The sequence below is a fragment of the Callithrix jacchus genome, chromosome 3 (assembly GCF_049354715.1).
Source record: "Callithrix jacchus isolate 240 chromosome 3, calJac240_pri, whole genome shotgun sequence".
NCBI classification, from domain to species: domain Eukaryota; kingdom Metazoa; phylum Chordata; class Mammalia; order Primates; family Cebidae; genus Callithrix; species Callithrix jacchus.
The window spans coordinates 69,345,591-69,359,822 of record NC_133504.1 but is presented as its reverse complement, the minus strand read 5'-3'; the positions used below and the strand labels follow the sequence as shown (position 1 = coordinate 69,359,822).

At 38.6% G+C, this 14,232-nt stretch overlaps 1 protein-coding gene across 32 annotated transcripts in view; it reads left to right on the top strand.

The window, feature by feature from the left end:
- The window catches only part of ABHD18 (abhydrolase domain containing 18), a 70,369-nt gene extending 56,137 nt beyond the window's left edge, over positions 1-14,232 (top strand). For 21 of the 32 annotated variants that reach the window (XM_054252930.2, XM_054252929.2, XM_078366513.1 and 18 more), the window contains 4 exons: positions 1,258-1,350; positions 3,531-3,909; positions 5,881-6,043; positions 10,601-14,232. In XM_054252930.2, the coding sequence (XP_054108905.1) occupies positions 1,258-1,350; positions 3,531-3,909; positions 5,881-6,043; positions 10,601-10,652 (687 nt within the window). In that variant the 3' untranslated portion in view covers positions 10,653-14,232. The remainder of the gene's footprint in view (positions 1-1,257; positions 1,351-3,530; positions 3,910-5,880; positions 6,044-10,600) is intronic. The other 11 variants (XM_078366509.1, XM_078366521.1, XM_078366508.1 and 8 more) reach the window with 1 other exon arrangement.

Below are 14,232 nucleotides of genomic sequence, written 5' to 3'. Positions count from 1 at the left end.
TTCACCCAACATTGGTGGTGGGGGGAGTTGATTGTATATTTAATGATTCAGGTTTTTAAAGAGAAGGGCAAATTTTTAAAAATATAGCTGTACATACTTTTTTTTACTTTTAAAATTTTTTCATTTTTGCCCAGGTGTGGTGGCTCACGCCTGTAATCCCAGCACCTCGGGAGGCAAAGCAGGTTGATCACTTGAGGTCAGGAGTTCGAGACCAGCCTGGCCATGATAAATCCCCCATCTCTACTAAAAATACAAAAAGTAGCCGCATGTGGTAGCTGGTGCCTGTAATCCCAGCTACTAGGGAGGCTAAAACAGGAGAATCTCTTGAACCTGGGAGGTGGAGGTTGCAGTGAGCCAAGATCATGCCACTGCACTCCAGCCTGGGTGATAGAGACTCTGTCTTAAAAATAAATAAATAAGGCCGGGCACGGTGGCTCACGCCTGTAATCCCAGCACTTTGGGAGGCCGAGGCAGGTGGATCCCAAGGTCAAGAGATCGAGACCATCCTGGTTAACATGGTCTCTACTAAAAATACAAAAAATTAGCTGGGCATGGTGGCGCGTGCCTGTAATCCCAGCTACTCAGGAGGCTGAGGCAGGAGAATTGCCTGAACCCAGGAGGCGGAGGGTTACAGTGAGCCGAGATGGTGCCATTGCAACCCAGCCTGGGTAACAAGAGCGATACTCCGTCTCAAAATAGATAGATAGACAGATAGATAGATAGATAGATAGATTGATTGATTGATTAGATAAAACTTAAAAATAAAACACAGAATCATGCAAAGCAAATATTACTACATTTATTAAAAGGCATTGGCCGGGCACAGTGGCTCACACCTGTAATCCCAGCACTTTGAGAGTCTGAGACGGGCATATCACAAGGTCAGGAGTTCAAGACCAGCCTGACCATCATGGTGAAACCTCTGTCTCTACTAAAAATACAAAAAACTAGCTAGGTGTAGTAGCAGGCGCCTGTAATCCCAGCTACTCGGGAGGCTGAGGCAAAAGAATCCCTGAACCCAGGAGGCAAAGATTGCAGTGGGCCGAGATTGTGCCATTGTATTCTAACCCCAGGTGACAGAGTGAGACTCCATCTCAAAAAAAAAAAGGGAAAAAAAAAAAACGAGGGGCAAACACACTGTGTATTTTGTTTTTGTTGAGACAGAATCTGGCACGGTCACCTTCTATGTCAGCCTCCTAAGTAGCTGGGGTTATAGGCATGTACCAGCAACCTGGCTAATTTTTGTATTTTTTGTAGAGATGGAATTTCACAATGTTGCTCAGGCTTGTCTCAAACTCCTGGGCTAAAGCAATCTGCCTGCCTCAGCCTCCCAGAATGCTGGGATTACAGGTATGAGCCACTGTGCCCAGCCTCACTTCTCTTTTTTATGGACTATGCACAGGTGTTTCCTTGTTATTTTTTACTGTTACGTAATATAGTCTATTAAGTGAATTCATGTACCATAATTTATTAATCAGTACCCTGTTGATAGATATTTATGTTGTTTCTCATCTTTCACTATTAATAAACGATGCTGCAGTGAGTAACTTTGTATATTCATATTTGGTTACCTGATTAGCTTTTCTATGATTAGATACACATATACTTACATGTTGTATAAACATAAATTCCTAGAAATATGATTGCTGAGTCAGGGGTATAGTAATGTAGTTAGATTTTGTCTGATTCTAGTTGTGTCAGTTTATACCACCAGCAGGAATGTGTCTTTCTCCATAAGTTCACAAATTCCATGTGTTGTCAAACATGAGTTTTTATTTTTTGTCAACCAACACGGGAAAATGGTATAGTTTTAATTTTAAGTAACTAAGTATGAGGGAAATTGAGCAAGTTTTTATAAATTTAAGAGCAGTTTGTATTTTTGTATTTTGTTTTCTGTTTCCTTTATGTGTATATCCTTTGCTCATTTTGGGGGTTCTGGGCTTTTAAAACATCATTCAATTCTACCTCTTAATAAATTAAAGTTATTTGCCATTTGTTATATGAGTTGCAAATATATTTTCCCAGGCTGTCATTTTTTCTTTTGACTTGCCTGTTACTACATAACAAGTTTATTTTTACTTAAATTATATTGTACAATCATGCTCTGCATAACAATGTTTCAGTCAATGACAAACCATATATACAAGGTGGTCCCAAAGATTGTAATACCATATTTTTACTATACCTTTTCTTTTTCTTTTTGTTTTTGAGATGGAGTCTTGCTCTGTCTCCCAGACTGGAGTGCAGTGGCACAATCTCTACTCACTGTAACCTCTGCCTCCTGGGTTCAAGTGATTCTCCTGCCTCAGCCTCCCACGTAGCTGGGATTTCAGGTGCCCCCCACCATACCTGGCTAATTTTTGTATTTTGATAGAGATGGAGTTTCACCATGTTGATCAGGCTAGTCTTGAATTCCTCACATCAAGCGATCAACGCCCCCTCGGCCTCCCAAAGTGCTGGGATTATAGGCATGAACCACTGTGCCTGGCCTACTGTATCTTTTCAATGATTAGATACACAAATACTTACAATTATGTTACAGTTACCTACAGTATTAAGTACAATCACATGCCTTACAAGTTTGTAACCCAGGAGCAATACATTATACCATATAGCTTAGGTGTGTAGTTGGCTTATACCATCTAGGTTTACACAACAATGTAACAACCTAATAATGCATTTCTCGGAACATGTCTTGTCATTAAGTAACACATAATTGTATTTACAACTTAAAATATAGTTTTGAGATTTTAATAGGCAATATTTCTTTTTTTCCTTGATAATTTTTAATTCTTGTTAGTTCAACCAGAGAAAGGGATTTGGGACAGCTGGTGTCCTCTTGTGCTTGAATTTACATTACTCAGTTGTAAGACTTTTAGAAGTTCAAAGGTTAAGGCAGATCATGGATTTCAAAACTTTGGCTATAAGAAAAAAAAAAGATGCAGGCTAAATGCTAAATGATGCCCTTTACTGTTTAATAGGAAACAGCAATAAAGTGTAAATCATTTATCTTAGTCCTGAGTTAAATTGACACCTCTTTGTTTTTTTAAAAAATTACGGTAAATATATACAATATAAAATTGTCTATTGTAACCATTTTTAAGTATATAGTTCAGTGGCATTAAGTATATTCAGGTTGTGCAACTATCACCACCATCTGTCTTCAAATTTTTTTCATCTTCTCAAACTGAAACTTACCCATTGAACAAAACTACCCATTCCTCCCTTCTCCCAGTCCCTGACGATGGCCATTCTCTTTCTGTTGCTATGACTCTTACTGCTGTAGGGACCTCATACAAGTAGAATCATACAGTATTTGTCCTATGTCTTCAGTGTTCATCCATGTTAGTAGCATGCATCAGAATTTCATTCCTTTTAAGACTGAATAATATTTCATTGTTTGCATATACCACATTTTGTTTATCCATTTATTCATCGATGGACATTTGTTTTTTCTCTTTTTTTAACAAAGTTGTTAATAAAACCCTATTTTATATTAAATAATGTTTTCTTTCCTTTCATATATTCAGACAGATTCTTTCAAAATGGGACAAGAGTTTGTGAAACGCTTCACTAGCAGTGCAGACAAGCTAACTAACCTTAATCTGGTTTCCAGAACTATAAATTTAGATATAACAGACCAAGTTGTATCCCAAAAACCTGTTGACTGCCATAATTCTAGTAAAACATCTGTTAGTGCCACATCAGAAGGACTCTTACTGCAAGATACCTCTAAGATTGAGTGCTTCAATCAAACACTTTCAACCAACAAAAGTAGTTATACAAGTTGCAACCCTCAGTCATACCACCTTCTTAGTAAAGAACAAAGAAGAAACAGTCTTCGGAAAGAATCTTTAATATTTATGAAAGGAGTCATGGATGAATGTACTCATGTTGCAAATTTCTCAGGTACTAATTTTTATATGAAATTGAGAACATTTGCTGATGTGTAAATATTTGTGAAATATTTTAAAGAATGCTTTATAAGATTTTATATTTTCAAAGGTATTTTTTTTTTGTTGGCTCTAGAATATATGTGCAAAGAAAAGTTGGTTACTTAAATGTATCATATTCTAGCTATGAAAATTTAAGACTATCTTAATCATTAAAAAACACATGGGACAGCCAGGTGTGGTGACTCATGTCTGTAATCCCAGCATTTTGGGAGGCTGAGGCAGGTGGATTGCTTGAGCCCAGGAGTTTAAGACCAGCCTGGGTAACATGGTGAAACCTTGTCTCTACCAAAAAAAAATACGCAACGGTAGTTATGTGTGTTGGTGCCTGCCTGTAGTTCCAGCTACTTGGAAGACTGAAGTGGAAGGATGGCTTCAGCCCAAGTAAACAGTTTGCTGTGAGCCAAGATCACACCACTGCACTCCATCGTTGGTGACAGAGTGAGACTCTTTCTCAAACACACACACACACTCCTCTCTCTCTCTCTCTCTCTCTCTCTCTCTCTCTCTCTCTCTCTCTGGAGCTGAGCACAGTAGCTCACACCTGTAATCCTAGCATTTTGGGAGGCTGCGGTGGGAGGATCGCTTAAGCCCAGGAGTTCAACACCAGCCCAGGCAACATAGTGAGACCCTGTCCCTACAAAAAAATGTAAAAATTAGCTAGATGGCCAGTCCCAGGGTGCACACCTGTAATCCCAGCACTCTGGCTCAGGTGGGTGGATCACGTAGTTTGAGATCAAGCCTGGCCAACATGGTGAAACCCCGTCTCTACCAAAAATATAAAAAATTAGCCAGGTATAATGGTATGTGCCTCTAATCTCAGCTACTCAGGAGGCTGAGGCAGGACAATCGCTTGAACCCAGGAGATGGAGGTTGCAGTGGGCAGAGATCATGCTACTGCACTCCAGCCTGGGTGACAGAGTGAGACTCTGTCTCAAAAAAAAAAAAAACTAATTGGGTACGATGGCACATGCCTATAGTCCCAGCTACTCAGAGGCTGAGGCAGGAGGATCCCTTGAGTCTGGGAATTCAAGGTGGCAGTGAGCTATGATTGCACCACTGCACCCTAGCCTCTATGACAAAGTGAGACTCTTGTCTCTAAAACAAAAAATCACACTGGATTGCTGAGTGTGGTGGCATTCACCTGTAGTCCCGGCTACTCAGGAAGTTAAGGAGGGAGGATCACTTGAACCCAAGAGTTCAAGACTGTAGTGTATTATGATCATGCCAGTGAATAGCCACTGCACTTCAGCCTTGGCAACATAGTGAGATCCCATCTTTAAATAAATTACAGGGGCCGGGTGCGGTGGCTCACGCCTGTAATCCCAGCACTTTGGGAGGCTGAGGCGAGTGGATCACGAGGTCAAGAGATCAAGACCATCCTGGTCAACATGGTGAAACCCCATCTCTAATAAAAATACAAAAAATTAGCTGGGCATGGTGGTGCGTGCCTGTAATCCCAGCTACTCAGGAGGCTGAGGCAGGAGAATTGCCTGAACCCAGGAGGTGGAGGTTACGGTGAGCCGAGATCGCGCCATTGCACTCCAGCCTGGGTAACGAGCAAAACTCCATCTCAAAAAAATAAATAAATAAACTGAGACAATGCATACCCCATGTACCTGGATGTGATTATTATGCATTACATGCCTATATCAATGTATGTAACCCATAAATATATATACCTACTGTGTACACACACACACACACACAAAAGAAATTAATTAATTTTTTAAAACCACAGTGGATTTTGTATCATCTGTAGAATATTGATCTCATTATACTGGAGATGAGCAATGTGGCACATTATAGTTGATTTTTAACTTAATCAAAAATTTTTAGTTTGACAAATGTTTCATTTACTGCATTGTGTGGTGTTTTTTATTTTCTAATGTGTATATGTTGAATTTTTTAAAAATCCTATACCTAGTTCCAGTTGACCCAAGCCTCATTATAGTGGTTCAAGCCAAAGAAGATGCCTATATTCCACGAACAGGAGTTCGAAGTTTACAAGAAATTTGGCCTGGTTGTGAAATTCGATACCTAGAAGGGGGTCATATTAGTGCTTATCTTTTTAAACAAGGACTCTTCAGGTAAGATGACTAGTCTAAACAGGTATTTGTTCATTTGTTGTTTGTTTTCTGGATTTTTTTGCTTCAACAAATAGATATTTTTATTGTCTGTTTCAATCTTCGAATTTCCTCCTCACCTCCCACAAATCTCACATTGAGTTATTTTTCTCTCTTTCATAAAATTTCATCCTCTTATTTTCTTTTTCTCCTAGAGAACTAGACATGATGCTTATCATAGGCATGCTTTATTGTGCAGTTTTACCCTCTTCAAATATTACTGGCCAGGTATTTTAGGATGTGAGAAAGAAGATTATGGCTTGTTAAAGTTGCTTTGGTGCATCAAGAGGTTTTTCACTCTATTCTGATGTTCTCTCAGAATGGCCTGAACATCCATGGGAAAATTTAGCAATGTTTTTCAGTTAGCAAGTGAATATTGAACCTTAAATGAGAAGTGGTTTTAATGTTAACCTAATATGATTCCACTATTTTAGTTAGAATTTATAAAAAACTTTTATGCCAAAACTATAATTTTCTGGTTTTCTGCATTATTATTGGAACATTTTTATGTTATTATATTTCTTTCTTTTTTTTTTTTTTTAAAGATGGGGTTTCTCCATGATGGCCAGGCTGGTCTTGAACTCCTGACCTCAGGTGATCCACCCACCTTGGCCTCCCAAAGTGCTAGGATTACGGGTGTGAGCCACTACGCCCAGCATTTATATGTTATTAATGGTTACATAAATTAGTTCACATAAATGCTTAAATCAGTGCCCTGTACATAAGCGTTCAAAAAAAACCTGCCAACTACATAGCTATATAATAGAGGAATTGTATGTGATATGTTTGACATGTTTTAGCTCTTGTTAATGTAAGAAATAATTTTTGTATGTTGTTACTTCTCTAGCTCAACTTATTAAATGTCACCTTTTTGAGAAATAGACAAATTCTAAAAGTCTGTCATGTCTTAAAGGATATAGTAAACCTTTCTTCTTTTTTTTTTTTTTTTTGAGGCAGAGTTTCACTCTTGTTGCCCAGGCTGGAGTGCAATGGCATGATCAGCTCACCGAAACCTCTGCCTCCCCGGTTGAAGTGATTCTTCTGCCTCAGCCTCCTGAGTAGCTGGGATTACAGGCATGCACCACCACACCCAGCTAATTTTGCATTTTTAGTAGACATAGGGTTTCTCCACGTTGGTCGGGCTGGTCTTGAACTCCTGACCTCAGGTGATCCACCTTCCCTGGCCTCCCAAAGTGCTGGGATTACAGGCATGAGTCACCTCCCCTGGCCAAACCTTTCTTTAATAGTGTGGTATTTTAAAAAGTATTTATTCAGCATTTGAGTCCCTGTTGGTGAGTGAGCAGACTATCCAATACTCATTGACCCTCTGGCACAACAAAACTTAAATAAACAAAAATCTGTGACTACCTGGGGTTGCTAGGGTTGCTTAAGAAGAGTCTAAAGTTTTATTGTATGTGCAAATACAGAGGACCTACATGCTTGCATTAGTAAATTAGTATAAAATTTTTCACTCTTTGGTGTACCTAAGTCAGAGTATAGTTAAGAAGTATTAGAAGAGATTTATAATCTAAGTCAGATATAAAAACTCAAAAGTGCTATTATGAAGGCTTCATTTGAGAGAGATAAATGTTAACTATTATCATGTGCCAGATGCTAGGGCAATTGCTCTGTTATTATCCCCTTTACACAGAATAAAGGGAACAAAAAACGTTAAGAAACTTGCTCAAGTGGAGTCACTACTAAGCTATTTGGCCTCATCCATTCCCCATCTGTCACTTCAAAACTTAAAAGATTGTTTCTTATGATCCGTGTTTGAAAAAAAAAAAACTTAACAGAGTTTAGATGACATTGGAATAGTAGAATTATTAAAAATTCAGTCTTTTCACACACCAAACATAAAAATAAAAGAAGCCACCGGGCATGGTGGCTCACATCTGTAATTCCAGCACTTTGGGAGGCTGAGGTGAGTGGATCACAAGGTCAGGAGTTTGAGACGAGCCTGGCCACTATGGTGAAACCCCAACTATGCTAAAAGTACAAAAATTATCTGGGTGTGGTGGCAAGTGCCTGTAGTCCCAGTTACTTGGGAGGCTGGGTCAGGAGAATTGCTTAAACCCGGGAGGTGGAGGTTGCAGTGAGCTGAGATCACACCACTGCACTCCAGCCTGGGCAACAGAGCGAGACTCCATCTCAGTCAATCCATCAATAAAGCCATTCCTTTATGTGCTCTAATATTTTGTGTTATTTAGAGATTATTGATAATACATGTGAATAAGAGACTATTCAAATGATTAAAAAGGGACATGTAGTCTTCCTAACCCTTCTTATATCATGTATACAAGCCCAGATTGTAACTTTAGCATCAGAAAGTAAACAAAGTCAGGTTCATTCCACAAGAGCAAGTGCCTGGAACTGAGGGAAAAAATTAGCCAGTGGTCAATAATTTCAGAGATTTCTTTACTTCTCACCTTCTGCTGTCATATCTGTCTTCAAAAAAAAATCTCTCTATGTGTTTACACCAACATGCAAATATCCACCTCTAATTTTTTTCCCTTCTTGGGGGTTCAGTATAATTCACAAGGAACAAATCCTTGAGCTAAAGAAAGACAAGCATGATGGAAAACTATGTCTTCCCAACGTACTGGAAACAATATTAGCAAGCTATGTATTTTAAAGATAATCTTAATCTTTGTTAGGATGTGAGGAAATGCTTAGTTGAACAACTGGGATACAAAATTAACATTTCATAGTTATTTAAACTGGGTGAAAATATAGACATGCTCTTTTTTTTTTTTTTGAACCATAGTCTCACTCTGTCACCCAGGCTGGAGTACACTGGTGCAGTCTCAGCTCACTGAATCCTCTGCCTCCCAGGTTCAAGCAATTCTCCTGCCTCAGCCTCCTGAGTAGTTGAGATTACAGGCATGCACCACCACATGCAGCTAATTTTTGTATTTTTAGTAGAGATGGGGGGTCTCACCATTTGACCAGGCTAGTCTCGAACTCCTGACCTTGTGATCTGACCAGCTCCACCTTCCGGAGTGCTGGGATTACAGGTGTGAGGCACCGCACCTGGTCTAGATATGCGTTTTCTTAAAAGCCTGGAGGAAAGATATGAAAAGATTAACAGTAGATGCAAGTGATGGGATTATGATGTTTTCTCCATCCTATATTTTAGATTTTCTGAATATTCTGCTATGAAAATGTATTATACAATAGAAAAAAAAACAGCTTTAGGGACCGGATGCAGTGGCTCATGCGTGTAATCCCAGCACTTTGGAAGGCCGAGGTGGGTGAATCAGCTGAGGCCAGGAGTTCAAGACCAGCCTGGCCAACATGATGAAACCCTATCTCTACTAAAAACACAAAAATTAGCTGGGCACGGTGGCGTGTGCCTGTAATTTCAGCTACTCAGGAGGCTGAGGCAGGAGAATTGCCTGAACCCAGGAGGTGGAGGTTGCGGGAGCCGAGATCGCGCCATTGCACTCCAGCCTGGGTAACAAGAGCGAAACTCCGTCTCAAAAAAAAAAAAAAAGAAAAGAAAAAAACTGCTTTAGAAAAAAATATGAGTGGGGCACAGGACTGTAGTTCCAGATATTCAACAGGCTGAGGTAAGATAGCTTGATGCCAGAGTTTGAGGCTGTGGTGTGCTATGATTGCACCTGAGAGTAACCACTGCACTCAAGCCTAGGCAACATCGTGAGATCTTGTCTCTAAAAAAAGAGAAGAAAAAAATCTTACATAAGATGAAATTGGTCTATTCCTTTTCAACTGAAATATTAAAATACTCGGTGAAGTTAATGTAGGAAACCAAGGCTTTTAAGGAGCTAGGAACATGTTCATAGGAAATGAAAAACATCTGTATCATAATGTGTGAAACAGACTGTCATATTCTGAAAAGTTACATAATTTCAACAAAGTGATAAGAAGACAAAAACTCAGTTCCTTTTTCTTTCATAATTTATTTTATACACACACATATATCTCTGTGTGTGTGTGTGGTGTATGTGTGTATAAAATATATACTAAGGCACAAAAAAAGTGCTTCAGAAAAAGATAATGCTTCTAGATCTATCATAAGTTGGAAGTATATTTGTGGTTTTCTAGTAGTGGTGGTAAGGTTGCATGCATCTGAAGCGGGCGGATCACTTGAGGCCAGGAATTTGAGGCCAGCCTGTCCAACATGGTGAAACCCCATCTCTACTGAAAATATAAAAAATTAGCAGGGTATAGTAGTACATGCCTGTAATTCTAGCTAAATGGGGGGCTGAGGCATGAGAATTACTTGAACAGAGAAGCAGAGGTTGCAGTGAGCAGAGATCATGCCACTGCACTCCAGCCTGGGTGACACAGCGAGACCCTGTCTCAAAAGAAAAAGAAAAAAGGTACATGGATTCAAACACACCTTCTGAGGAGGATAACTGCCTATTTCATAGCTATTTAGAGACAAGATCAGGCTGCAAGTCCCAGATAAATTTCGAAATAACTTACAGTAAAGGCATTGTCCGTCCCCGCTTTTTGCTAGTTACTGAAGAGTTTTTCTTTCATATCTAATTTTAGACAAGCCATCTATGATGCATTTGAACGCTTTCTCCATAAATACGCTAACTAATTGGATCATCATATGTAACCAGTGTGGCCATGATGTTTCTTACAAAAGGAAGCTTCATCCTATGATGATGTGAAAGACAAGCAGACAGCACCAACATATCTGATTCCTATCAATGTAGTCTGGAATTCATTGTTACAGATCAGTTAACGATAAATTTTGAATACATTTGTATCATTTGAAGACAGTATTTGAAGTAAATAATGTTAAGGTATTTTTATTATTGTTTATTAGAATCCCATATAGTCAGTAGTCTGTTGTTACTATTTATAAAAACTAAATTTTTAATCATGAATAATTTAAATAAATTTATTCATAGAAACCCTTCTGGTTTTTAATAAAATTTCTAAATCAAACCAAGATTTTAATATATCAGCATTTACCTTGTACCCTTATAACATTTCACTATTGACTTGATTTGAGAAACATGTTTATTTCTTTTTTGAATGTATGGTGAATTCATAGTCTTGTGTTCAACTTCAGCCAATTTTCTGCTGTGGAAATAAATCCTTGTGATGTATAAAATCAGTGTTAACTTTGAATTCTAAAGTATCCTGATAGCTTCATAGATAAGTGCATTTCTTTTACTTTTTTTTCTTTTCACATGTACCTCTATTTGAATGTAAGTGCTTTTAATAATCAAAGTGAATAGCTGGTACAGTGGCTCACACCTGTAATCCCAACACTTTAGGAGGCCGAGGCAGGTGAATCACCTGAGGTTGGGAGTTCGAGACCACCAGCCTGACGAAAATGGAGAAACCCCATCTCTACTAAAAATACAAAATGAGCTGGGTGTGGTGGTGCATGCCTGTAATCCCAGCTACTCGGGAGGATGAATCAGGAGAATTGCTCGAACCCAGGAGGCAGAGGTTGTGGTTCGCCAAACTCACACCATTGCAGTCCAGGCTGGACAACAAGAGCAAAACTCCCATCTCAAAAAATAATAATGATCAAAGTGAATGTTCTGCAGATAAAAAGCATTAGACTTTACTAGAATTTAAAACTTTACCAAAGATTAGGGTTTTAAAAAAATGCCAATAGGCTGGACGCAGTCACTCACGCCTGTAATCCCAGCACATTGGGAGGCCAAGGCAGGTGGATCACAAGGTCAGGAGTTTGAGACCATCCTGGCCAATATGATGAAACCCATCTCTATTAGAAGTACAAAAATTAGCCAGGTGTGGTGGCTCACACCTGTAATGCCAGCATTTTGAGAGGCTGAGGCAGGCGGATCACTTGAGGTCCAGAGTTCAAGACCAGTGAGGCCAACATGGTGAAACCTCATCTCTACTAAAAATACAAAAAAATTAACCAGGCATTGTGGTGTATGCCTGTAATCTCAGCTACCCAGGAGTCTGAGGCAGGAGAATTGCTTGAACCTGGGACGTAGAGATTGCAGTGAGCCAAGATCGTGCCACTGCAATCCAGCCTGGGCAATAGAGCAAGACTCCATCTCAAAAAAACAAAAATTAGCCGGGCATGGTGGCTGGGACCTATAGTCCCAGCTACTCAGCAGCTGAGACAGGAGAATTGCTTCAACCCAGAAGGCAGAAGTTGTGGTGAAGCCGAGATTGTGCCACTGCACTCCAGCCTGGGAGACAGAGCAAGACTCTGTCTCAAACAAAACAAAACAAAATGCCAAACTTATTTTCCCCTACTAAAAAAGTTTTAATTCACAAAAAATGGAAACACTGGGAGACCTGTTGCATTAACTGATGGATACTGTGTTTGACATATTTTTTTTTTTTTTTTGAGACAGGGTATCACTCTGTTGCCCAGGCTGGAGTGCAGTGGCATCTCAGCACACTGCAACCCCTGCCTCTCAGGTTCAAGTGGTTTTTCTGCCTCAGCCTCCTGAGTAGCTGGGATTACAGGTGCCTGCCACCACGCCCAGCTGATTTTTGTATGGTAGTAGAGATGGGATTTCATCATGTTGGCCAGGCTGGTCTTAAACTCCTGACCTCAAGTGATCCAACTGCTTCAGTTTCCCAAAGTGCTGGGATTATAGGCATGAGCCACCACACCTGGACTGAAGTTTTCTTTTCATTTTTTAAATTATTTTTTTATATGCATACTCTTTGGATTGCTAACCATCTAACTGCCCAAAGACTTACCAGCTTTGGCTTTTTAATTTCAGAATTTAATAGACACATATGCAATTGATTTGTCCCATATAAAGTTTATTTTACAGAAAATAAAGTTTTATGTAACAGCTATTAACTCTTTTTGGGGGGTGTTAAATGGCTAGGTTTGGTGCTTGCTTTTTATGTTAAACTTCTCTAGCTGACAACTAAAATGTTAATCTTAGAAAATAGATAATCTTAGCTTAGTAAAGATATTTGAATTATTATGTGCCTTTGCAGTCTTTTTTTTCTTCTTCTTCTTTCTTTTTTTTTTTTTTTAAATAAAGATGGGGTTTCACCATGATGGCCAGGCTGGTCTTGGACTCCTGACCTCAAGTGATTCACCTACCTTGGCCTCCCAAAGTGTTGGATTACAGGTGTGAGCCACCACACCCAGCACCTTTGCAGTCTTTTTAAAGGAGATTTCATTTGTCACTCTAATGGCTCTATCTTGATTTTTTACAAACATTTAAAAATTACTAATGTGAAGTTATTGAGAGTAGACAAAGTAGTAACTTCTTTCAAATTACTTTGGCACAACAAGACAACACTGTACATCTCTTTGAGCTATAAGCAATTCTGCATGTTCAGAAGAAAACCTTTAGTTTTAACTGAAAGTACAAAATCTACTAAAGTTCTTTCACAAAATACTCTTTAAACTTGTTAACTGAATTACAATTTTCTTACATATATTGTGAGGTTATATGATTGAATGCTTTTTGAACAATGGTTTTAGTAAAACCAATACTTTATTATTGTTCACATAAATATTTCTTACTAAGCAATAATGTACTATGGCATGTGAATTTCTGTTGGTAAAAAAAATGAAATTTTGATTTGGTTTTAATTAACTCTTAGGCATAACTGATTTTTCCCAAATAAAATGTGAAAGAAGGTATTTTTAAAATTTCATCTCTTAATCAGATGTTTTAAGAATATATCCCTAAAACTACCTCAGTTGATACATTTGAAGTGCAAAATACCTTTTCTTAGAATTTTGTAATATATTCCCCTCAAAATGGTAGCTTAAGTGGTCTCATATATAATCTCAAAGAAGTGCAGTCTGCCATTGTCTGCCATTTTGAGGATTAGGTACTACATAAAATGTTAGAGTCTTTCAGTTGGGCATGCATTCCCCAGTTTGCCACAGCCTACTGGACTTCCCTCTTGTACCAGGCAGCTTCTCTACTTTGTAGTTCCTCCTCAGCCATGAAGACCTCTAAGTTTGAGACCCCTAATTTAGATCTGTAATTAGAAGAAGCTTCTGAATTTCATGATTTGTTAATGTCATTATTGTTAAGTCATTTTAGCATGTGCGTTGTAGATTACTTCTTTGAATGTATTTTTTAATGTGGTGCTTTCTCTCATAAAGATAATTGAATTGTTAACACTAATTGAAATTTTAAAAATCATTTCCAAATATTTTATATTTCACAATAAAAGTCTATTTAAAAAGCTAA